General features: G+C 40.7%; 1 protein-coding gene across 3 annotated transcripts in view; it reads right to left on the reverse strand.

The window, feature by feature from the left end:
• SERGEF (secretion regulating guanine nucleotide exchange factor) overlaps window positions 1–26,659 on the reverse strand; it is a 77,681-nt gene extending 51,022 nt beyond the window's left edge. The window contains exons 1-8 of one of the 3 annotated variants that reach the window (XM_031553447.1): window positions 26,091–26,643; window positions 25,497–25,635; window positions 24,675–24,830; window positions 24,277–24,371; window positions 22,516–22,576; window positions 22,106–22,219; window positions 21,744–21,806; window positions 18,979–19,137 (exon numbers count right to left, since the gene is read on the reverse strand). In XM_031553447.1, coding sequence (XP_031409307.1) covers window positions 18,979–19,137; window positions 21,744–21,806; window positions 22,106–22,219; window positions 22,516–22,576; window positions 24,277–24,371; window positions 24,675–24,830; window positions 25,497–25,635; window positions 26,091–26,123 — 820 coding nt within the window. In that variant the 5' untranslated portion in view covers window positions 26,124–26,643. Of the gene's footprint in view, window positions 1–18,978; window positions 19,138–21,743; window positions 21,807–22,105; window positions 22,220–22,515; window positions 22,577–24,276; window positions 24,372–24,674; window positions 24,831–25,496; window positions 25,636–26,090 lie in introns of all 3 variants that reach the window. The other 2 variants (XM_010711079.3, XM_031553448.1) reach the window with 2 other exon arrangements.
• Between the last annotated feature and the right edge of the window lie 80 nt (window positions 26,660–26,739).

The following is a 26,739-nucleotide window of genomic DNA, read 5'->3' on the forward strand; positions in this document are numbered from 1 at the left end:
ACAAGAAACCGTGGGCCCAACTAGTTGCACTAGTCCACCGAGCCCATCACTCCTCACTGTGCTTGAACACTCAGTCTTGAGGGGAAAGGTAAACCAAGCCAAGGAAACAATCCAGCTGAAAAATAGGCTAAAACATGGGAGCTTGGCAACAGTAAGTAGTGAGAAGGCACTGCCCGTCTAAGTCAGCTTGATACTCTATATGATAGGCTAGAGGTAACTCACAGTTTCACATGGCATACTAGATTTATCAATAGATCCACCATCATCAGGACTATCAGCGCCATTAAAAATGTGAACTGCTTTGATTTTCATTCATTAAAAAGATAGGGAAGCTTTCCCTTTTTAGCTTCCGTAATTACACCCAGTTATGTATCAAGATGGGCAGCATTTAGTTAACGTGATTATCCACATACTTAATCGCATGCCTCACTGCTTTGAAAAATTGCAAAAAAATATCTTTCAAGTATGGAATATTTCAAGACACTCCAGACACCCGCTAAGTCTTGCCCCTGGGTTTGGGTTTTTTTAGGGATAAAGGCTGTTTTGCTTTTAGAGAAACTGGAAACATGAAATATTGCATGAAGCTCTGACTAAGCTGGAAGAAAAATTACAACAGGAAATTTAGTAGATCTTAAAATTGTGTACATATAGTTGATATTAAGCAGATATATGATCCTGGTTCAAAAAAGAAAAAGGGGAGGCCATCTATTACCACACCTGGTCCATGAAATGATGAACCAAAGCTAAGAAAGCAGGGTAAGGGGCAGGGGAGGTGTTGGAGCACTTTTCCCACTTTGCATTCATCTGCAAGATGAGAAAATTCCCTTCTCATTTCTCTCCACTCATGATTAGAGTCATGACTGCCTCACCAGCTGTGCCTCTGGCTCATTTTAAATTCAAACTACGATGCATATCTCACTTTTAGACTTTTAATAGCAATGCCTTAAAATGCAGATTGCTGGCTAAATTTAGTTACATGATTAAAAACAAATCTAACTCATCTCTACCCAGCAAACAGATCTGCTGCATTCAAGGTTCAATAAAGGACTTAACTCTTTATCTCAACACAAAGCCAAAACAAAAAGAAAAAAAAAAAAAGAAAATCAAAGCACAATTTAGCAATGTCTCTAAAAAAGCAAGATGCATAAAACATTAACCAGCTATGGAAAACTATCTGCAAATGCATCATAGTATACCATAGGGTTTTTGTTCTGTACTTCTGCAAATAAATTCAGCACTGTGCTACTACAGCAGTATGAGTCATACACTTTTACTGACGTTCTATATTTGTATCTCCATGCACTTCTGCACTGTTTTGTGCTTTCTTGCATACAGGCCTCCCTAACCTGGAATCTCCTTGCTGCTGCAGTCCAGCATCTCTTCCCCTAACATGTTACAGGAAAGTGAATAGGTATTTCTTTCTAAAGATGTTCAATTATTTCTGGGCACCGCTTTGAAAAACACAATGCAAATGCTTTTATTCATTCACAGTGATTTTTCTTGAGTCTTGTTTCCTGCTTATTTCTCTGTAAGCGGACCGCTCAGACATTCACCACTTTATACGTACGGTCCATGTCCTATTTCACTAGACATAACATGGTACTGTGCCACAGAAAATGTTATTCAGACGTTACAAAATGCAGTACAGCCATCTTTTCCACATCGTTTTATAAGATGCGTTACCTAAAGCCCCAATATTGCAAACATTTACAAATCTGCCTTATTTGGAGAACCCACATAGTCCTACTCCTCTCAATATCCCATTGCCATCTGAGTCTATCTCGGAAAGAACAGACATCTGTCTAAAAGAGATCAACAAAGCGAAGGCAATTAAGTTCCAAGTGCTAATATTTACCTTGTCAAAAAACTCAAGGGCATGCTGTGGAGACACAGACACAGAAACATCACAAAAAAACCCTGGAATGGCAGTCTGCAGAAGCAGCAGGCTTTCTTCACATTGCTCACAACATACACTCCCAAGAACAAATATTCACAAATTTTGCACAGAGATTTGAGTACATAACAACCCTCAGTGATGCATGATTCTGTAGTGTTAGAAAAGTCACAATGTTTGCAAAGAAATAGGTCGCATTATGAAAACAGTGTTAGATGACCAATCTTGCACCCTCCTAAAAGGTTTTAAACTTAACTGCTCCCAGAAGCAGCTGAGTTTGATATGCAACGGAATTCAACCCTAATTGTGTTGAATTGATGTTCTTAAGAAATTAAGTACAAAACAAAACCAAAAAAAACCAGAACAGTATCACAAAGCCAACAATAGCACCTTCAGAGCCTCCCAGGAGATCACCCTGCTAGTTCAGAGTCAGAACCATTAGAACAGCAACCAACTAAGATAGAGTGGGCTGCTCAGCTCATGTAGTGATCAGCTGTAACTACAGCATTGTCACTGACCGGGGGAACAAAACAGTCTAAAAATGGATGGGAAGAAGAATTTGTGTCCTTTGAAGTCAAGAGACAAATAATGAGCAATGAGGTGATGTATTCTTTCCAGAATACTATCCCCATTTTTTCCCCAGCCACAAAAGAGTTTAAGAGTACAGGAAAAAGAAAAACAAAAAAAAAAATCTACCCTAAGTTACGTGTGGTCTAGATGCTTAACGTCAAGGAGACTGCAAGGAGAGAGGGGGAAAAGGCATAAACATCTGCATAATGGTGCAAGTATTTATAAATACCACTTATGCCCCTAAAAATCTCCATCACCTACCAGAACTTGCAATCCAGCTAGCAATATCCTTTAACTCACACATTCTTGTTGCAACTCAGACCTCTAACTCTACACAATTCATACATTAAGAGACTGTCCAGGAGATGTATCCAACATCCCCGAGCCATAGGACGCGGAGCAAAAGAGGAAGAAGTTTAGATCTGGAAGTTTAGCATTAGAGATGTTTCTACCCATAAATACAATGAATGAAATGCAGGCATTAGGAACGTATAGGAATCTGCCACATGCTGCAAAGGGGGAACAATACTAGTGAGGTTTAATTTGGATACCTACATAATCTGTGATTGTTTGCAGTGCCAGCATATTTGTGTTTAAGGATTACCATGTACATAAAGATGTAAGAACTCATAAGCTGTGCTGCCCATTACCAAGAGAGCTGCATGTTTGAAAGCAAGAGGGGAGAAATAACATAACATCTCCTCAGAAACACAAAGGGAACAACAATGAAAATCAAAGCAACAAAAAGCTCTTGGCTCTTCGTGGCCTTCTTTCCTTTGACATTAAAAAGGATGTTGATTGAAAGAAGCAGTACCGCCACATTCACGCTTCACAGAACGCAACGAGATTGGACAGCTTTTAATGATACCGTGAGTTCTCTCCTGCCCTAAAGCAGCTGGCCAGGTGGGGAAGAGTTGTTGCTTTGAAATAAAAAGTTCAAATAAATAAATAAAAATATAAATAAAAATCAGACACTCTGAAAGCCATTTTACATATCAAATTTGTGCCTACACAGGATTAGCTCGCTGCAGGGACTTGAATCCCAAGGGCATGGGGTGACCTGATTTGGATGAACACTGCTCCAGCCCTGGTGGATTACCAAGTTTTTAAATAACTATCCTAGTTCTTAAATTGGACACATCAGCAGTTTGTTACAGATTTCAACTATCAGCTTCTGCCTGTGTATACACCCACAGTGGTTTGGGCTCGTTTGGTTGAGTTTTTAATCTTCAACTAAGTGAGCAAGCAAGAAGAGAGAAGCACAACAGCATTTAACATCCTCCTTTGCACTGCGTGACTTGTCAAGATGATTCTTCAAAACAGATGAATGACTGGTAATCCACACTGCCACCTTTATGTCCTCCCCATAAGCTTGCCCTTTTCTTCTGGCAGTTTTTTTGTCCATTTTCTTTCAAACCAACTGCTTCAGCTTCAAATCAGTTGCATCACCAGCAGGCACAAGCCTGAAAGAAAACATTTATGCACAGGCAAATTCCTACATAACAACCAACAGCTGTTAAAAAGGTCAAATTATGAAGGCAGAAACATAAGATGAGAACAAAATGATTTTCAGTTTGCTTAATATTTTGGGATGCAAGAAGTAAGTAGGAAAACATACTCCTAAATGTGTTTCTGTATATATTTTTTCTGAACTTTTGAAATGTAATGTTTTGTTGGATTTTTTTTTAAATAAAGAAAAGTAAGGTTTCCTATGTTCATTAGAAGAACTATGGAAAGCTGATAAATAGCACTGACCCTGAATCAACTGCCTTTAGCAGGTTTTGTACCATTTTTTTAATAATAAAGTGACATCGTGTACATAATATCCCCCTCCCATGGCTTCTAATCTGCATGAATCAGATGCTACCACCGTCTTAGTATCATCCAAGTCTTTCTCCAGGCCCCAGAACAAAGGAAACTTTTCACTGTTACCATTTATTCTCAGCACATACTGTGCTCCCTATAGCATTAGACAGACAAACAAGTCCCCAAAAAAGCAGCTGGCAATAAAATGTTTTTTCCTTCCTCCAGATAGTTCCTTTATTTTCTCAGAAGATGAAGAAATTATTAGCAGCTGATTTTACAAGGCACTTGGACTGCAAATTTGAAATCATACATGTGAATCCTGTATTTCACAACTTGGATTTACGTGCTCAATTTTGAGAACAAAAACTTCAAGTCATCATGAAGCAAAGTCTTCCACCTCTTTGTCACCACTGATCACAGTGCATAGTTTCTTGTAGCAGAAAGCATCCTTTCATCAATAAATGAAAACAACCAATTTATTAAACAACAGTGTAGCCTACATCAGGCTGCTTGTGGTCAAGACCAAGAGATGGTCACAGGGGATACAAATAAAGCTGCAGTTACATCAAGATTATCTTACAATAGAAAAATAGAACAAAATGAAAGTTTCAAAAGCCTGCCATATAATTAGGAACTAATCTACTTGGAGAAACTGAAGCCTGAGTGATACTGGCTTATTAAAGCAGTGATGATAAAAGTTTTGCATGGAGGAAATCAGAATGTTTTCCCACACAGCAGGTCAAATGAGCCCTGTCTTACAGAAAATCAGTATATTGCCATTGGTACTACTTCCTATCCCTCTCTTTTGAAAGCATTTTTGTTTGGGGCTTTTCTGTATCATTGTTCTGTACTGATGCAATTGTTTCCCCACGGAGTTGTCCATGGCACGCAATTTTAACAAGCTTCAGTTCCAAATACCTCCTCAGCTGCTAAGATTCAACTAAGGTCATGCGTGAGAACAACTTCCTACAGCATTTCAAGTCCCTGCCTAGCTACTGCAAGGAGAGATGTTCAGTGGCAGAGATGCTGAAATAAACATGCATGGAAATTTCCATACAAGAGCTTACAACAAGAGAGGAAGTCTAGGCTTGAAACAGAGAAAAAAAAAAATGTAGACTTGACCCAAACAGGCTCTTCAATCTATCAGAGCATCCCAAAATCCTCAATCTCAGCTGTTTGGGATCTGCGCAGAATACGCATGCTTAATCTTTGCACCGATGTTCAAATAGGAACCATAAAAAACAGATGAAATCACATCTGAGTTTCAACTGCCATGACACAAACTGGACGTCTCTTTTTCCTATTATACAAAAGAACTCTTCAAAAACACAAGTGTGCAACTGTCATGGTCTGCAAAGTCCCCTTCAAATTTTTCCTTGGGGTAGGAGCAATCTGTTTATTCTTCATGCCATTACTCTGAGCCTCGCTCACCAACCAGAGCTTGCTGCACAGCAGTTGGGGCTGGCCTTGGATCATGCCTCTGAGCAGGCACGTTCAGTGTCCAGCCTGTTCTTGAACCAGGGATGACCTCAGGTTGTTGGTTTGGCTCTCCTCAGCTTCTGGCTGCAAGCTTCTCAGAGTAGCACGTTAATCTTGCAGTATCCTTTTTCTGCTTACATGCATATAATTATAAAAAACGAGTGTCTGAAATATACTGCCAAATGAAAACAGCTCTGGATATCAACATAACTCCAAGTCAGCAAAACCAGTACACATCCCTACTGTATAGCACGAGTTAATCATAAGGCTTGGATTTCAGCAGTATTTATAAGAAAAGCAATGTGACTTTTTTTCATGGGTTGTATTAAAAAAGATATCCATCTTTTAATTCAAGGAAATCAAGGCACAGAGCAGCATGGAAATTAGTAGAAAGAAAACTGACTTTGCTTAAGAAACATAAGAAATACAAGAAATATTGATGGCTACCAGTTGCTGATCACACTTGTATATGGACAAGACTTGAGTGCTAGAACATAAACATCAGTCATGGTATTTTCAGGGCACTCAAATCCAGCTGAATGCATACAAATGCACAAAAAATAAAACCCCCAAGTACTAGAAAACATCTATTTGTTCATACTTACATCAGTACAACTTCATGCTGTAGCAGCACAGAGTCATTCCCAGCATTCATACAAGCACGGTTACTCACCCCAAAAAAAGCCTGACTTAATTTTTTCATGTTGGGCTTATGTTAGATTGTTTCATGGCTCCTCACAGCTAGAGTAATTCAAACAAGAAAAGTCACCAGTCTGGCTACCAAGTGGAAGGAGCAGCTATACCTGCCTGTCAGATCTGTATCTGCTAAGTAGCAAAGAAGGGGAAAGAAAACATCCTACACGACCACAAATGCAGTACTCAAAATTCATAGCTGCTAATATATCTCCTGGACTCTATCAGATCTTACCTCAAATCCACTATTTGAAAAGTACTCTAAGGTAACCATGAAAAGAAGAAGCCAGATGGTTAGGGTTGTTTTGTTGTTGTTATTGTTGTTGGGATTTTTGTTTTTTTTCCCATCCTTGCTTTGTTTTTGTTCTGTTTCTTGGGAAAAAAGTCCCAGAAGACATTGCTTTTCAGGAACACTCAATTCTCACTAAGCTTTTAAAAAGCGCATTACCTATGCTCAAATAATAAGATTCATTAGTGACTATTAACCCTGCATAGTTAATTACATCGTACAAAAAATGTCATTTAAAAGGTTAGAAAAACAAGTATTTAATAAGTCTTAAGAAGCTACTAAGGTTAAGTGAAATCTCTAGATCAATGCACACGTGCGTACAGATTGTGTACACGTAGGCAGCTCCTTCCAACAGTGGAGCTTATCTACAAAAACGTTACAAATGCACAGTTTTAAATGAAGTCACACTGAAGCACAACAGCCATCTCTCTTGCACACACGGCTCAGAGACCAACAAGGCAGAATAAATATACATCACGTCTGGAAAACATATGTCATGCAGATTAGTTTTGCTATTATGTAATGACTGGTTTCAGCTTTCACATTATTGTTTCATGCATGGTGGGTGCAAAGCACTCCTACTTCACTAAGTAGTCAAACTTTGAACTCAGATCATGTTGTAGGCCCTTTGCATAAATGCATAATTTCTCAAGTGCACATCCTTACCATTTGTCTGCTTCACATCAATGCTTTACTCTACCAAGGGCTTTGAGTTGCTGAAATTTCAGACAATTCTGTCATTGCTCTGCTATATGCAACTATGTCATGTGATAACGTTAAATGCTCAAAATAAAACTGTCATTCTTTTGCCCAGAAAGATCAGCAGCCAGGGCAAATAAGGCACAGTGTACTTCCAGTTAAATGTGATGAAGGCTGACAACATTGATTTGCCTACATTACATAATTCACCTACCAAATTTTTCCATACAACAATTGAGGTTTCTCTAGTCTATGGTCTTTCTTTTCACCTCTGTGCAAAGCTTCAACTTCAGTTTATAGCAACTTAAGTGTGAATGAGTTAAAATGCAAGTGAAACAATAAGCATCAGTCGAGCTTAAGCTGAACTAAACACCTATGCACCAAGGTAAAGCCAGATTTTAAAAGCTGCAGCTTCCTCTCCCATACATTTCGAGAAGTACTTTGCACAAGACCAGACAGGATACAGCCAGAACTGGAGCACCTACAAAAGTAACGGGTCCACCTAAGTGGTCTTAACACCAAGACACAGTGCAGCCAAACTAAGCTACCCCAGCTCATTCCTCATTTTGCTTCCTGGACTGTAGACACAAATATCCCTATGAAGGTCACTTTGATAGCATTCCAGATTTTCCCCAATCACAGAACAGGCTTAAGTTGCAATGAGAAGCAGCAAAACTCAGAATCCAATGATAATCAACGTGATCTCCATTCTACAGACCACAATACCAATCTGACAGGAGTGTCCTATGTCTCTCAGCTGAAAGGGGACGTAGGGAGGAATCCTCCAAATCAGCCTTCCTCACTCCTGAGTGACAGAGCCTAATGAAGAGGTGTCATGGTGGAAACCACAACACACGAAGTCTGGAAGCTGAATTCAAACAGCTGAATTGTGCTGGCACAGGCTGCCCAGAGAGGTTGTGGATGCCCCATCCCTGGAGGTGTTCAAAGCCAGGTTGGATGGGGCCCTGGGCAGCCTGGTCTGGTATTAAATGGGGAGTTGGTGGCCCTGCTTGTGGCAGGGGGGTTGGAGATTCATGACCTTGAGGTCCCTTCCAACCCGGGCCATCCTGTGATTCTGTAAAAGCTTTGAGGCTGGCAGGCAGAGACTCAGGTTATTGCTTGTTCCACCTCCAGAACAATTAGCAGTGATCTTGTAAGTTACTTACTCCACATTTGGATCTTTCTCTAAAAATACAGTGGATAAGGAACTTGGGAGCGGTTTGATGGAAATCAATAAAGCTGCAAATTTTCTTTTGCCTTCATTTCTTTTCAGCTTCATATAGGTGAATTGGCAGACATCAGTATAATGTGATTGAAGCAATGTCTATGATACATGGGAAGTGGTTTAACACACACACACACACACACACACAACAAAATAGGACAGTATAAACAAAATAGACAAATGGCTCAGGCAGTGGCAATAACTTCAGCTACAAACACACAGCAGAACCAGAAAGAGACATTTACAGCCAAATTCTTCCTTCTTCTGAGTAGAACTTAATATCACCTTCATATCCTGATTAGACAACAGCTGTAAGATGGGAGGTGTTTCCAATACAGTTATCATCACTCCAATTTCAACAGTTTAATTTGCATTAAGGGAAAATGTATAAGAGAAAGAAATCCCAAGAAATTGCTTGGAACAAATAATCTGCTCTTCTGGGCCTTCCAAAACCACAACTCTTCTTGACATTGACTCAGGATATAGAAAACACAAGGAATACCACATTTACAGATCCTTGTAGGCAATTAGCTCATTAAGGTATTATTTCTTGAGACAAAAGGAAGCCACCGCTACTGAGAGTTCAGGTAAAATCTTTCAGCAGACATCACAACCAGGAAGAGATTGTGTCTTGTTTTCAAATTGAAATGATAAGGAATATCCAAAGCCACTGTCACACAAATCATTGCCATTGTGGGTGAACAAATGAGTCTGTCTTCAAAGAGCGAGGGATCAGGGGGTTCTCTGCTTCATACAGTGTCTGTGCAGTCAGCAAGATCCCATCAGAACCTTCTTACTCATAACCTTCCACATGCTTGTTAATGTAACTGACCTTGTTTATTATGTTTGCAAAATATATGGCTAGCCATAAACTGCAGCAATCTAACCACAGAAAGCAAAGAAAATAAACAAAAAGGGGGAAAAAAGAATTACCTCACACACTAATGAGCTAAATAAAATCTATACCACGTCCACATTTTACAGGTTCATTTTTCTGAAAGCTTTTTGAGATCAAAGTTCCTCCAAACCAGGGCAGACATTCACATTACTAAGTCCACAACAATCGTCATTTCCAACAGCAGATATGGCAAGGAAAAAAGAGGAGAGAAACTGAATATAACGGAGCCCTTCTTCCCACACAAAATCTCTGTTAAAAAAGCCCTGAAGTGTTCTGCTGAAGAGGAACTGAAGCTCTCTAAGCTCATCCAGTCACACAATATTTAGCAAAATGCACCTGGACAGGAGTAAGCAAGCATGAGGAAGTCATGGCCAAGATAGCCTGGCTAGAAAAGCTCCATGTTCTATCTTCCCCTTCTACGGTGGGAAAGGAATTCTATAGGCTGCCATGCACATAAATGAGCAAACATGATCATAGTTATTTCCTCCAGTTTTACAATTCTTGTTTAAAAAAAAAAAACAACACACACCGATCATAGTTATTTCCTCCAGTTTTACAATTCTTGTTTAAAAAAAAAAAAACAAACACACACCCTTTGACATTTTTTGTGAAGTACATTTAACAAAAATCCATTTAAATCCTACTCTCCATAAGCCACCTAAATCTCCATTTAGTATATCCAATATACTCACAAGATAGTTTACAAGGGAAAGAAGAGTGGACAGCAGGGAGAGGGAGATGATTGTCTGGCTCTACTTCACCCCCTGTGAAATCCCTTCTGGAGTGCTACATCCAGATCCAGGGCCCACAGCATGAGAAAGCTGCTTGGTCCAGAGGAGGGACACAAAAATGATCACAGTGCTGGAGCACCTCTCCTTTAGCTTAGGGAGGTGGGCTGGTTCAGCTTAGAGAAGAAAAGGGGATTTGGGGAGATCTCATTTCAGCCTTCCAGTACTTAAAATGAAATTACAAAACAAGAGGGAGATCAACTTTTTACACAGTCTGCTAGTGATAGAACAAGGAATAATGGTTTTAAACTAGAAGAGGGGAGATTTAGATTAGCTATTAGGAAGAAATTCTGTACTCAGAGGCAGTGAGGCACTGGCACAGGCTGCCCAGCAAAGCTACAGATGTTCCATCCCTGGAGGTGCTCAAGGCCAGGCTGGATGGGGCCCTGGGCAGCCTGAGCTGGTGACTGGCAACCCCCTCATGCAGGGAGTTGGAACCCACTGATCCTTAAGGTCCCCTACAATCCAAGCCATGCTATGATTGTATGGTATGCATAACTACTTAATGTACCAATTGAAAATTACTAAGAACAAGGAGGAGCAAAAGAGGGACAATTACCAAAGAGATAACACAAATCACTCAAAAGATTGTTACTAAGTATCTATGAAGAAAACAGTATATATGAAAAACTGAACACTTGATAGGATATGATTTCAGAGACTTGAACCAGGCCTGCTCCTTGATTCATAAAAAGAATTTCTTCAAATGTTTTACCAAAGTCATGTAGAAGTCAGGGGGCAGCATAAATAGGTGCAGCAATACACAAATACACACAGACTCACCTTAGCTATAAGTTTAAAAATAAAGCCAAGGAACAATGCCAGTTCATGGAGTCAAAGAAAATGCCAATCCTTTCTACCTATTTATAGGTAACTTGAACTCAAATCCATACAGTTTTGAAAATAAAATCCAGAATGTTTTAATGTTCAGTGTGCTAGAAACTCATTAACTTGGTAGCAACAGCTTGATATTATAAAGGAAGAAAATGTGATTGGCTATATAAGCAAGATACAACTTAAAGATCCTGTTTTTTTAGTTCTTGTTAAAGAACAGGAAAAAAAATACATGCAAGATGCACACTTGTGTTGTCAGACAGAACCAAACAAGAGGGACAGACACAGAGAGTGGGATGTAATAGAAGGCTCCTGTTGTGCTGCTGAGACATAGCTGTTGGAAACAAGACCTGCTGCGCCTCAGGAGTCCAAACACTGGAGATCCAAGGATTACTGTGATCTATTTGTTGCCAGCAGAGCTTCCCTGAGACTCCCCAGCAAACTGGCAGTTACAAGAACAAAGCTCTACAGTGGCCCTCACAACATGCAACCCCCTGCCACCCTTCCCCAAAGACAAGTTGTATCATTTGGCTTTTGAGCCTTACCTGCAGAAATCTTCCACATATAAAAAGTCTACAAAATTAATTTCCTTCCTTGAAAGAATTTCCATAAAAACTCCAGAAATAGATAACAATGTGATAAACTCCTTCAATGTCTGATGAACGTGGCTCTTCAGGTCACCAGCTCAGGTCTTCTGGGGTTTTTGTTTTTGAAAGACTGGCTGAACCTGTACACTCAAACCCTCCCAGAATTCACAGCACTGGGGCTGCAGAGATACAGACTGGCCCATAGCTGAGCAAGTAGCAAGAAAAGTGATTTCAGGAATGGAAAAATATTAGTTCCCATAAGTCATTGATGCTTTCTGTTTTCATTCAGTTTTCCCAATCACTTCTAACAGATTGATGCCAATAAATATCCTCAACTCATGAAAAGCAGGTTGTTCCTGGAAGCAAGGCAAAAGATGATCAAAAAAAAAGCAATCTTTTGGGAGCAGAACTGAGGATTACCAAAAGAGATGGCTGAAGACCACGTGGTGGGACATCTGGACATTCACCTTCACAGTTTTCAAAACGGCAGGATTTTGATTCAATTCATTAGCTTTACTGCATCTTTCTCAAAGCTTTTGCATTAATGGGATGATTTCCAACTGAAATGAAACTGTCTGTTAAAACGTAAATTACTTTTAAAAAAACTCTATAGATGTGGCCAAACAACTATAAAACAAATGGTAAATTGCCACAGATATTCAGAGTATAATAATTTATGCCCACATTTTGCAGAGTTTACTTACATGTGTCTACTAAAAAGATAAAATTAATTCAATACAGAAGGTGAACTCCACACAAGTATAATAAACATCTTGTCAATTCAGTGTTGGTCAGTACACCTCTTTACACATGTAAATCTTACGTGCCCACACAATGCTGAATAAATGTTCATTTTTATGTATTTGCATTCCCAGACATTTCAATTCTCAGAGCACCCACAGAAGGTGCAGCCCTGACACCAATCTGACCCCAGCCCCCCCCAAGATCTGGCTCTCAGCTGGCTGCCAGCCCAGAACAGACTTCCTGAGTTACAGGTTGCATGCTTCCCATTAACCTTTGCTTCAGCAGCTTATGTAAGCTTGTCCTAAAAATAATAATTATCTAAGTTGAAACAGCAGTGAAAAATTGGCAATGGAGCAAGGAGGCAGCTTTGTTAACAATGCAAGAAATAAGGCAATTCCCATATGCACCTTGAACCTCCAATCCTGTTACTGCATACTGTAAGTTATCCACAGAACCCATATTTACTGCAAAGCTTTAATCTCTGAATTTTGGTTCCCAAGCTTCTGTGTTTCTTTTACTCCTCTCTTCATGCTGTAGCCTATATAATCAAATATAGGACCTTCAGGGTATGTCCTCAAGTTTGAAAACTTGCCAGCCAAAAACATGCATCCAAAGATATAGATAGATAGATAGATGTTTGGTTTTTTTCACATTTAATGTAACCAGAAATTTCATTATCAGTCAGAACATGAGATCTACCCATAAGGAAGTCACTTTGAAGATTGACACAAAATCCTTTCTGCTTTCTCTCAGGTAGCAAATAATCACAAACTCTCCCATCTTTGAGGCAAATGGAAAGGAAAAAAAAAAACATTAAGGTTGGAAAAGACTACTTAGATTATCTAGACCAACAGTCAACCCATCACCACCATGCTCACTAACCATGTCCCTAAACAAAGCATCATAGGGAGACTCAAAGATTGCAGAGCGTTCCTTATCCCTTTTCTCCTTATATGCTTTATCCTACAAAAAGAAGGAATTTAACCTCTCACATTATTCCAGAGATCAAAAGATAGCTAACATTAACATTCAAGTCCTCCTTGGGTCACAAACATACTTCTCAAAACTGAAAATCCACCAATTCTCACCTTTGTAGACCAGTCCTCAGCTAACACTTACGCATGAATATATATGAAAGGCAAATTAGTATATGAAAGTGCAAGTCTGCATAAAAATTAATACACAACAACCTTACATGGCTCAGAAAAATCAACAGCTTGCCCCACCAGATTACACCCCATGACATCCTACTGGCCAAATTTACATAGCAGGAAACAGCACTAATTCTGCTCTTCCATCTAAACAAGCCAAATTCAGAACATACATTTGATGACTTGCCTGTAAATATACACTCTGGCATTCCATTTCTTCAGTCCTGAAAGTAAATACCTAACCTTGCTGTGTGTGGTGTTGCTTTAGCAAGCAGCACTGCTGTATTATCACTAACCACTAAGACAAAGACCCATACCACCCCTTAGGTATAGCCACTATTTAAAAGATCTTAAAAAGCAGAAGGAAAATAAGAAAGGGGTTTTGTTGTTATTGTTTTTCATAGGGATAATAGCAATGTGAGCATTTTGACTTAGCTTTAAACAAACACAGGCTCCAGAACACCAGAACTCAATAAACTCAGATGACTGCAACAAGATCTCTAAACTATTCACTGTTCAAAATGTCATTTCCCAACTGCAGTTCTTTTTGGCAGAACACTCTATAGCAGCTAAAAGGACAAAAGAGTCCTTATAAAACAGATGCCTTATTGGTATAGCAGATAAGGTGCAAAAAAAAAAAGAAAAAAAATCAGGATTTGCACTCAGGGAGTTGCTGAAAATTTCAAGGCAAAGATGTATGCTTTCCAGTAGCAGGAAGGCTGCAGAGCCTCGATTCAAAAGAAATCTGGAAAGGCCCTCTAGTGGGCTGACACCGCACTGCTTGGTACCGGAGAGCAGCGCCCATACACCTCACCTGGCTGCAGCTCCGTCCACTGCACCACTTACAGCAAGGCTGGAGAGCTTCTCTTACTGACTGAAGAAAGCCCAGGTGCAAACAGAGCACCAAGCCCTCCTTCTAGCCTCTGATTAGAAAGATTCCATCATTCTGTTCTCAGCCTTTGGATGCATTCTCTTTTGCTTCAGAAAAACAGAAGATGAGCTTGTTTTACCACGTAGGTCACTGGCCCATGAGACCACCCCAGTGCCTTCATGCAGACTGATGTCAGGTCAAGGGAGGTTTGCAGGAGCACAAACTCAGATGCACATTTAGAATAAGGATTCCAGACATTATTCAGGCTATGTTAAGGAGTCTGAAGTATGCTGTTCTCCCAAGACGTTTTAGCCACTGGCAGTTTTAGATAGGAAGCAGATAGATCCTTCTAACCGCCTTCTGAAGGCAACTCCTTCTGGGAGAGAGTTTGGAATGCTTTATGTGAACTCAAGTAGACCACCATTCCATGTGCTGTCACATGAAAAATAACCTAGAGAACATATTCTGAACACTTAGATAATAAAACAAGGCAGCTTAAGAAGGCCTATTAACAAGATCTCAGAGTTAAAAAGGAAATCACTTGTTTTGAAACGAGTTGATGATTCACCTTTCAGTCTTTAAAAGTCTTTTCTAGCTGTTTTTAGATTTGCCTCCAACTCACATCAGTTCTGTATTTTTCCAAATTCCCTACTTTGGAACCTTCAGTATTACAAGCTACAATTTAACTCTCTCACAAATGATTTTTGTGATAGCCTCACTTTCAGCTGCTACATTCAAAGTGTCTATCAATTGGAGAAGGACCACAAATTAAAGTAGACATTGTTAAGCAGATATGCAAAGAGCTGATCGTTCTTCAAAACGGTATCAAATACATGGCACTGGTGTTCCTTGGGCCATAAAGCAGTGCGTTGGGAAAGAAACAAACCATTTTACAGAGCAGTCACCTGTAAAGAGAAATACTTGCACTTGGAGTCCAAAGTCAAAAAAAATGCATCTGGTCTGTCCTTCACCTAAGCAGCAGTAACAGTGCTGCCATAATGGAAATGCACGCCTTCAAAGTCACTTGATACAAGCATTCATGCAGCAAATAATGAATAAACTAAAGACAGTAGCAAGCACATATCTTATCATCAGAGACCTGATCAAAAACAAGCAGAGTCTCTTAATCTTTTTGGACCAACCATCACTGACCAGGACCATTTCACAGAGCATTACAACAGCAACTTATTTTGAAGTGGTTCTATAAAGGTCTAGTTGTGTACATCCTTGGGAATCAGTAAAGACCAGGAGCTACCTGGAAGGACTCTGAGTTATTTTAAAGTAATTTTGTGTACGACAGAAAAAGTCCAAAAGAGACCTGTATGATTAAAAAGAACTGGATCAGAATAAGATCAGTTAAGGGTGATGATGAACAACACAGCACGCTATGAAAATGCTCCTTAAATTCCTTGAGTCACGCAATTCCTATCTCAGGAATTAACTTCTTGAAACTGACCTACTTCATGATAGACATAACAGAAGAGAGAGTTTACCAGACTCTAAGGAGATCGGAAGGAAGGAAGGAAGGACTGGAAACACAACATTCAACACAGTTGCTGAATGAGATAGAACATAACATATTAAAAGAGATGCATGCATTTGAGTGATTTCAGGAGCAGTTGAAATTATTTATAAGGACATAGCAGGGAAGAAATAGATAAGAAGTTGTTTAAAAAAAGCTTTTTGTGTGTTTTCCTTTAAGTCACAATGGAAAATTTTGGCAATCGTTTGAAAGAAAAAGCAAAGCAAGTCTTTTAAAACAGAGTGGTCAACATAACAGGGAGAACTTAGTATTAAAGAAGAAAACGTTTAGGAAACATTCCTTCTTGTCTGATAAGTAAGTTGGTAACTTGTTTAGACTTGCTTTAAAAGTATTAATCCACAGCACCCGCTACAACTCCCACTGCTCCTCCAAATGGTTGTTTTTACCATCACACCGAACCATTTCAGTGCTCTATGGTTGTGCAGGAGAGCGCTGCTCACCCGGCACATAAAGATCCAAGAGTCATTTTGAGATGGCAACATTTGTGAATTTACAAATGAACATTTAAACATCAAAAGTAATATTTTACGTAGTGTTTTCAATAGCATTTCATCTTTATTTCATCCCTTAATTTCTACTTCTGTGTATATTTTATAATTTGCATAGTACACTACAGTAATAAAAGCAATGCATACTCTAAAATAGTAAGTACACTTAAAGTGGGGGTGCATGAGCAAAAAGTTTTGTTATTTTGTGTTGGGTTTTTTTCTTACTGATAGGGATTTGTGATCAAAGTCATTTGGAGAGCACTGGTTTATGCAACTTCAGCAGCAGCAAACTGGAGCAGCATTTCCTCTTTTGCTAGGATGCAGTAAAAATAACAGAGGGAGAATGACAGGGAGAAGCATTCAATTGGGCTGCATTTTCAGTTACTTAGAGAACTGCAAGTTTATCTGTAAGCAATTAGTGATTTTTCAGCAAGTTAAGTGCTTAGCTTACGCTACATCTGGCAGTTGAGCAACCTTTGGAAGTCCCATAAGGTTCTGATTTGTGTCTGGATGCTGCCAAAGGCCATTCAAAACCTTATTCCAAATAATTTAAGACTCAGGTCCGTTGACTTTCAAAGAGATTTAAAATTGTAAATACAGCAATAACTTACCGCTCTACACCACTTGGCCAGTTCTGATGCAGACACCAAGCCAGCCTATTTAAATCCGTTTCAAACATTTACCAAAAAAAAAAAGTACCTCTGCTAGTCAGTCAGCAGAATTCCACCCTCCCCATCTTAAAACCACCTACTAGAATATTCCCTTCAGTTCAGTAATGACCGTGGATAAATAAGTGAAACACTGGAGTTTCTAAAACCTCAGGAAAGTTTTATTTCATGGATATATGTTATTATAAGGAAGAATGAAGCCAGGCAAACCACGCTGACAAGACCTTCTGTTTAAAAAATAGGCTGTCCTGACTAATGTCATTTCTTCCACCACTTCTATTCCAGTGAGAGTGACATTGATTATCAAGAATCATGCATTTTGAGAGAAATTCCTACTCCGCCTGAAATGCTTCTAAGCAGCACATTGCATTGACTCCAGCTAAGAAATTTTCAGTATGCATCCTCTGAAAAAAATCAGCATTCAAAGCTTTCAAATAGCTGAGAGGGCAGGCAGAGCAATGCCTTCGACATGGCATTTCTCTCACGTACTTTGATGTCAAACAACGAATGCCAGGAAACAGAATGATTAACCAATTTGTTTTTCCAGTCATGCATCGCATCTCTTCAAGTCCAACCACCAAGAGTTCACAGTACGCTGTAATTAAAACAGGCACTTCTCTCACAGAGCAAGGACATCACTGTGTGACCATTTCATTATTTACAGCACCAATTTAATACCACACTTCAGCACACTGTGACGTTTGAGCACACAGTGACCAAGGAGACTAAGCACTCCTTGAACCAGTATCCATAACTACAGAATCAAGTAATAACAACAGATCTGTGGCCCCTCTGCAGGTTTTTAATGAACTGGTTGTATCCTGACAGCCCAGATCCTCTTAAATCTCCGACACAACTCTAAGAAAAATGCTTCCATCTGCTCTTCATTTCCTTACCTGGCAGTTTGCACAAGCTAAAACAAATGTATGTAACCCCTGCAAATCTAACTCTGGCTATTCTTTTGGTTTAATAAAATAATAATCCCTTTGACCATCTTAACTCTCATACCTCAGTACAGATAGAAATAAACTGCACATACTATTCACATATGTTGACAGCAAAACTGTTTCAGATGCTTTACCTTTCTCTTCTACCTTTGTATTGCACAACAGAGCAGCAATGCAAATGCATTTTAATGACCTTCATCAGATCAATCATCATTTTACACATGGATGTCATTAGTACACAGCCTTCCTTATCTACTTCTAGGAAAGAATCTGACCCTGTAAGTCTTCTGCATGCGGCAATCTTTCACATTTTCTATTCCCAGGAAGGTACAGCCAAACAGCTTCAACAGAATCATTTCATCTTATAATAACACTCTGCAAACTAATGAGGTCTCTTTTTACTTATCTTTTCTAAACACTTTCCAAGTTTGACCATAGAAGCAAGGCACTCTAAACCAGCTCAGCTTGTTTCTCTTCTGAACGCATTATTTTATTCATTTTTAAGCACCCTGCTACAAAAGAGCAAGAGCAGCACTAGAAGGTACGCTCAGTCTTGAAGTATAAAAAGATTAGCACAACTGTGCTCTGGTAGATCTTTAGATCCTCAGCTAAGACTCAGGTATGAACCATTCCCTGGTTACTTATGACCCTCTCCATGCCTTTCAGGCAGACACTTGTTCAGGATTATCTTCTCCCTCTCCCTCATTCCTGCATTCAGTTAATATTAGTAAGATCACAGTTTGCATGCAGTGTAGGCTATTTACAGATCTGCTGCCACATCTGGCTGCTTTGTGCACATCCTACCTGTCTGTGCCACCAAATGAGTCCAACCACTCCAAACTGCTCCAATCTTTTCATGTGAGAAAAACTGAGTGTCGATCTTCTTGGGCTCAACAAGAAATACCTCTTTGCTCACCAGCTGCCCGTGTTTGTTGCTACCCCAGACATAGAGGTGTCCTTCACCTGCAGTTGATAAAGAAGTAAAGTAAGTTGAAAGTGACACCACACAGAACAACACCAGATACATTACTTGTCTCAGCTCAGTGATTTTGAGGAAAGGAGGGTCTCTTTACCACAAGCACACACACTGTAATCAGAATATGAGAAATATCTGCCAGGGTTTTAACAACAAAATGTGTTTTCTGAGAGCTACACTGACTTCCTGAGACAACCAGAGTTTTGAGATTGAGGTTCACTCAGGCCTCATTTCTATTCTGAGTTTCTGAAAGATGACTGAAACACCTTTACAGCAAAAGCAAAGTTTTATAAGAGAACTAAGTATAGTAGTAAATATCTTAGAGAAAAAGCTTAAAGTATTTTGAGGTCGTTCACTGATCACTCCCTCTCTGCCCACTCTGTCCTTGCAGGCCAGCTTTTACCTCCAGCCCAAAGCTTAGACTCAGCCCGGTAGATAACATGAAGAGCAGCAAATAACACAACTCCTCTCAAGCACTTGGGAAGCTTGAACAGTCTCCCAGTCTCTTTACAAGAGCTGCAGGCTCCCAGCTCCACTTGTAACTCTGCTGCTGAATTCAGCTTGAGCATATTCAGTAAATCCTCAAAAGCAGGGATGGTCTAATGCTCTCTATCCCACCCTGCTCAGTCACTTCCTAAAGGAATGTGACACACAGCTAAGAACAGGTAGGTAAAGCAGGTACTACTCATCACAAAGCAAAATCAAAACATTATCATGTCTGAAAGCACTACTACAACTTCTGTAAGTAACTGTCTTCCCCCACTCCCTTTGCAGAAGAAGCGTTTATGCAAGTACACACTCCAGGATTCCACCCACAGGGATAATTATATTTACAGAAACATGCATTTGCTTCATGTGGTTCCCCAATACGAGTTGGAGATGCTCACAGCCTAACAGCCAATTGACAGTAACGAGGTAAGTGTTCAGATGAGTCCTTCTGCAGATACTACCTTATCATTAATCCAATCTTTAAGATGATTCAGTTCAGGTTCTAGACCTCCGTGTTAAAAAAACATAACCTGTAATAAGCAGAACACGAGCTGTGCCAGGCCTCCTGAAGTCAGTTCATTCTGCACAAGCAAGAGAAGTCATGCACACACAAAGTACATGTTCACACGCCAAGAAAGTCTGGAGATTGAAATCTCCAACACAAAGTTTCATTCAGATCCCCTGCCCCCTTTATTTACTGATAAAAAGAAAAAATAATGTTTGCAACAATACACTTCAACCCTTGTATCAAAAGCCTCCCCATGACTGGTGTTTAGTGTCCTACCAGCAGGTGGCTCGTGGGACAGAGCCCAAGAAAACTGCATTGCTCAGCAGGAAATTCCTAGAAAAAAATCCGCAGTGATGCTCACTTAATAAATACTACACTCTATAGTAACTTAAATAAATAAACATCCTTAGAAGCTAATGCAGAAGGAAGGGCAGCAATACCAGCATATTATTGAAAGCTTCAACACCTACTTTGTTAGATGTGGTCGCCCTGTTGCCAAATAGATTGCTCTCAAAAGAAAAAAAAAAAGAAAAAAAAGCATGAAACAATTTGCTCACTCTAAACACACAGAAAGTGCTAATTAGCTAAAGCAGATTCTATTTGTCCTGTCAGTTCTTCACTAATCACATACAGACTTTGCATCTCAGAGCTCAGTGTAATTCACATCTAATGTTTCCCCATACAACTCCATCTCTCTGCATAAGCAAGCACTGCAGCACTCCATTTGATGATGGCAGAGGTACCAGATGGCTGCATATTTGCTAAGAACTCCTTCTGAAGTTCAGTAAAGATTTGTTTTCATACAGTTCAGTATACTTCCCACATTTCAGAACCGTAAGTTTATAGATGAAAAGCTATTCTTTTTTCCCATCTCTTGGTCTGCCAAGAAATATAAATAAATAAATAAATAAATAAATAAATAAATAAATAAATAAACAAATAAATTTCTCTTACACTTGCACTACCAGATACTTAGCACCCAGAGCAGGAGCACTGGGTAAAGAATAAATGGCCTAAGTTATGCAAGTGTCTAAGTGATAAAGCAATTTCCCACTGCTTTTAATATGCTTGGAGCTCTTACCCCACCTAACACAGATGTTACTGCAGAGCCAACAAGACCTCTTGCTCGTGCACAGCACAGCCAACTTTCTGAGTTGCAGAAGGAGGACAGCCACAGCAGCGTTCCACAGCACAGCCCCCTAACACTCTTTCCCATTGGCAAAGGGCTGCACTTGGCCAGGGCTCACCCATTCAGTCACCTGAGGCAGCACTGCTGCTGCAGAGATCTATGCAACCAAGTGCTTTCACAAATCCCTGCAGTTTCTAACCACTAAGAGAGAAGAGCCTTGCTTATTTCTAAGGGCTGTGTCATACCCGACTCCACGAATAAAACACAAAGAACTCAGAGAATTTAACAAGCCAATCCAGGTCTTATTAAGACGGAAGTTCCCAGAATCCAAAACCACTGTAGGATGGCTAACCAGCACTACACCACAACACACTGATCAGCCAAGCCAAAGCTGACAGACACTTCCAAAGCACAGAACCCCCTTACATGCTGAGACAAAGACTTCTATGCCTGCACCAAGGGCCTACCTGTAAGAGACACACAATGGTAGGAGCCTGCAGCAACTCTCTTTGCCTTCACATCTTCCAGGCCTAGGGAAAAATTAGCCTTATAAAATTGTACAAAGGATATCATTTTGTGCATAGCCATGAAGTTATATCCATGTATGATTGTATAATAATGAATATTACAATGAAAACCCCTGTTTCTGGGTCACAGATGCTAAAGACTCAGTACCTTCTTTCCCTGTGGATTATGAATTTGTACACTCCTGTTTCAGACGCTCCATATTTATAATACCAAGCAGCTTTGTAAAAAGAAACATTACACATCACTGCAAAATATATTTCAGCTCTATCACCTTGACAAAGAAGTTAAACTCCAGGATTACCTTTTATTTCACAGGGTTCCTTCGCAGTCCAGAACAGAGGGAGGGTTTTCTCCTGGTGCACACGCTTTGCCCGAGACGCCATGCCAGTTCCCCACTGAAACACCAAACCACTCTCTTCCCAAGGTGAACGCACAGAGATTAAAACACAATAATCACCAATAAAATCACTTAACTCAATTGAATAATTAATTAGTTTTAAAAGCACTTTCATTTTCTCTGATTCGAATTATGCTTTGCGTGTTCTTTATGCCAAAACCAAACTTTCCCTTCTAGACAACAACTCATTGCACAAGTATAAATAGAAGCTAAAATTCACCCTTATTTTTTTTGCACCCCAACTAGGCCATTAAAACACTAGGCATTAATAGTCTTAATTTGTTCCAGAAATGAGAAAACAATAATATATTTACCTGTAGCAGCAAGGGCATGTCTCAGTCCTGCAGCAATATCCACTACTTTCTCTTTGAGGGACTGCTCAAGTAAAGAAAAAAAAAGAAAAGAAAAGATGTTTTTCATATTTTTGCCTCTAAAAGCAGAATAGCAGAATATGCTGAACACATTTGTGGGGCACAGTGAAAACAGCTCTCGATTCCAGCCTGCACATCACAGTGCATACCAACGTATTATAGTTTGTTTTTAGATGTTCCTACTAATTTTTGTCAGCTATGCTTCACTTCCATCCAAGCACTTAAAAGGTCACAAAGCAAAAGAAAATATTTCAGATGATTGAATGGTCTACACTGTCACTGCCTGCATTTTCAAAGCACCACACTGGAGTGACGTCCTGTACCCTTATAGTTTCCTGGGAGCACCAGGTGACAAAACCCCTATTCACTAGAGGACCACTAGCTGTCCTTCCTTCCCTACATTAACCAGACTGTCACAAAATCCAAAAAACACAACAGAGCAGTGGCTGGTATAGACCACGAGGCTACAATTCCTGTCTGAGAGTCCTTTCTGCTCTCACGTTATCACCTGCGTTACACATAGAGTTTATCAGGATGTAAAAGTATTTCATTAGCATTCTTCAAATAAGAAGCTACAGTGTAAATTAAGGATTAATTAGAATTCCCGTGAGAAATTTATTTACACTGTTAGGCTTACAGCCAACACTAAAGAAGCTTTTTTGGTATGGAAGTCTCAGTTCTTACTACTTAAAGCATTTTAACACAAATAGTTTGAGGCTACATTCGAAGCCCTCTACCCACAGTAGTGCCTCACCTCCAGGTATCACCACAGACCTCCACACAACCTAAAGGAGCAGCACCAGCTCTGTTGCCTTTAGCACTTACAGTTGAAGGTAGTGGACAAGAGAGAACCTGTTAGCTAACTCTCCATCCTATTTCCTTGGAAACTGCTATTGACTGTTAAATACCTGAAGTTAAACAAGAAATGAGTCCATGCACTTTTCTGGTCCTTCACGTGCAAAAAGTAAAAATAATCTTCTTCTCAAAAGCAGTAAAACTAAAGTGTTTTAGTTTTACCACTTCTCATTCTCCTGCTACTACATACTTTCCCACTCTCCAGTTATTTTAAGAATGACCAAGCTTGGTTTTATCTAAAGGATTTTAGGTCTGGAAATAACATCACAGTACTCAGTATCAGGACCAAAGCATCAAAAGAATTGACAGAACTAATTTTGTTGAACTTGGACACAGGTTTTTTTTCCAAGGGGGATTATTGATGGCCTATTTTGTTCTACATGTTCCACCCTTCAAATTGTGAGTCGCAAACGCTGAATGAGGTATAGCAAAGGTAGGAACAGCCTGCAAGCGTATAACCTACCAGTCTCTTACAGACTTGAGGTAAAGCTGCAGCTGAAGTAAACTTCTGTGGTTTCAGTAACTTTAGCATCACTTTACAACACCTGAACAGACCCATTCTGCAGATGTTATCAAGATGTGTTACATGAAACATCCTCAGCTCTAAGGACAAAGACAACTTTCTGTTGTAAGTGTGCAGCTCCCCCACACAACAAAAGAAAGCAACTGCAGCATTTCATTTCTGGGTCAAAGACTGTCACTGGTTGTCTACTCTGTAAAGGAGTCCATTAGATGGACTCCTTTAAAACAGTTGAAGAGCCAAGCGTAAAAGCTCACTGAGGTCACCAGACCCTTGTCATTGCTGTAAGCAACATAATGCACAGAGCTATAGAGCTTTTAAATCTTTACCTCAATCTTTTGTGGAATCAAGCATGGACCTGAAATTTGAGGAACTCCTAGTTGCCCAAAAGCATTAGACCCACAGGACAGAACAAGGCCAGCTCCTGCAAAAGAAGGTGTTAGAGAGCAATCGGCGTATCTTTGAGCAGAAGTATTGTAACATTACAATAGGCAAAAACACAGTGAAATAACTGAAAAAAAAAAAAAGATCTAACATCTCCCCTTCTCAGGTCTCTGAGGCCACAGACTTCTGATTTTACGCGTAATGTTCAGTTAAGATCTGAAGCTCACACACAATAGCTTTCATGCAGTTTAAAACCTGTGAGTGTGCAAGCAACAGCAATGTGAGCTGTCAGCGTGTTCTCCACACCCCCATATTCCCCCAACTCCTGCAAAGATGGGCTTACCTCCTAGTATGATTGTAAAATCCCAGCCACAGGCCACTTCTTGCACACAGAAGCCAGACAGGGCAGCACACAGTGTAAAACAGAGCACATTTTCCGTGTGATTCAATCCCAACTGCCCCTCTTTATTATGGCCACATACAAAGAGTTCTCCAGCACCTGGAATAGTTAAAAAAAAAAAAAACACAAAATCACACTCAATTCACAAAGAAACACATATGCAATGAGATCTTGCAAGAAAGACGGTAATTATGGGTCATGTAACACACTGAATTGCACAGAGACAGATACTTCTGATGCACCAGAAACATCTTTGAGTAAGCACAGCTGTCAAGAGCCAAGGAGGACAGCTCACATAGCAAAACAAGAACCTATTTTCAGAAGAATTTCATACCATTCACACCTGTTCATATCCCTTTGTTCCCATAATTAACCATGGCATAAAGCAGAACCTTTTGAAGATCAGATGCTATTTTCTGTTCCTTACCTTAAAACTTCTTCAGATTGAATAGCATCCTATTTGACTCCTTCCCTCCTCATCCTCAACAGAGGACAAGTAACGGTTTTGTATTAAAAGCTGTTCTGTCAAATGGGTTTAGAAATTAGCCTCACAAAGTCATTTAACAGACACAGAAGATGAATAAACAAAGGAATTTCTCCAAAGTATTAAGTTGATAGGCCCAGGGGGAACCTGTTTTACAACTAAGAATTGATACTTGCTCAGGCACAGAAGCCACCTATAGGTGGCAGCACCGCACCAGAAAGGAAAAACATTTTCTCCGGGCTGTTCAAGTCACGCACTCCTTGCAAGAGCAGTATTTTTACCAGTGATAACTGCAGAATGTCCCCCTCCTCCAGTGATGCTCCTGATGTCTTGACATTTGCAGGAAACATCTTTCAGTGACTGAGGTACCAGCACATCCTCTTTATGACCAAGGCCAAGTTGTCCGTAGCTGTTTGCACCCTTCAAACGCACACAAATAACACGTGGGAAAAAAAAAGTTAACAAGAGATGCACATAGCTCTCCTCCTGAAAGCCACCGAGTTTATCGGGAACATGGCACGGGTTAACCTGACACTATCTGCTCCCAAAATCCCCCAGAGGACAATCTTTACTCTTACAGCCATCACACAGGTGCCCAGAACTACAGAGCAGGGCCGTCCCAGATCTGCTGCCACTAAGGCCACCCTCGCAGCCTGTAGCACATCACTGTTCTATACAGGAAAACGCTTGCTAAGACTAACTGCAGGCTAACACCTGGCAAGGCTGAATGCCTCCTTAAAAACGAGGGCCACCTGTTCGGTGCTAATGGTGCCAGCATAAGACACCAAAATAAGGTGAGAACGACATGCTGCATTGTCCCGGAACACGAAGCAACAAAGCAGAAGCACTTATCCATCGTAAAGTGATTCTTCTACCTTACAGTGGACAAAACAAGAACGTGCCCGCATGCTTTTACACACGCAGTACGGCGGCGATGCACCAGGGAGCTTCTCAGCCACTTTACGGTCTCCGAGATGACCGCAGACCAAGAGCCCGAGCAGCACCTCACACTGCCGCAGGTGGAGGCCCCAGGTGGGAGCAAGCCCGCCTCGCCTGCTGCCCCGAGCTCCTCGAAAGACTTGCTCCGTTCCCAGGCAGGAGCACGGGGCTGCTCTCGGCGCTGGCTTGCATGGCAGACAGCTAACTCTCCTCAGAAGGTCCGACACGTGCGGATTCCGCACGCGCTCAGGACGAGGCACGGAACGGCAGCAGCTGCCCGCAGCACAGCAAGCTGCTCTCCTCAGGCGTCGCTCCGCTCCCGCCTCAGAAGCAGCAAACCAGCGGGCGGCGAGCTACCCGGGCACCGGCTGCCAGAGCCCGTCTGTTTACCCGCCCTACTGCTCTAGAAGGCTCGAAAGCCCGTCCTCACGCTGCTCGTGCCAAAGGCCGGGCAGACCCGCAGGACGCAGCCCGGCCGGAGGAGCCGCACGGCGCCCGCCCTCGCCCTCCTCCCGTCGCCATCTCGCGGCCGCAAGGTGGGTCGACGGCCCCGCGCAGCCCTCGCGCCCACCTACCCACGCGCGG

The sequence above is a fragment of the Meleagris gallopavo genome, chromosome 5 (assembly GCF_000146605.3).
Source record: "Meleagris gallopavo isolate NT-WF06-2002-E0010 breed Aviagen turkey brand Nicholas breeding stock chromosome 5, Turkey_5.1, whole genome shotgun sequence".
Classification (NCBI taxonomy): Eukaryota; Metazoa; Chordata; class Aves; order Galliformes; family Phasianidae; genus Meleagris; species Meleagris gallopavo.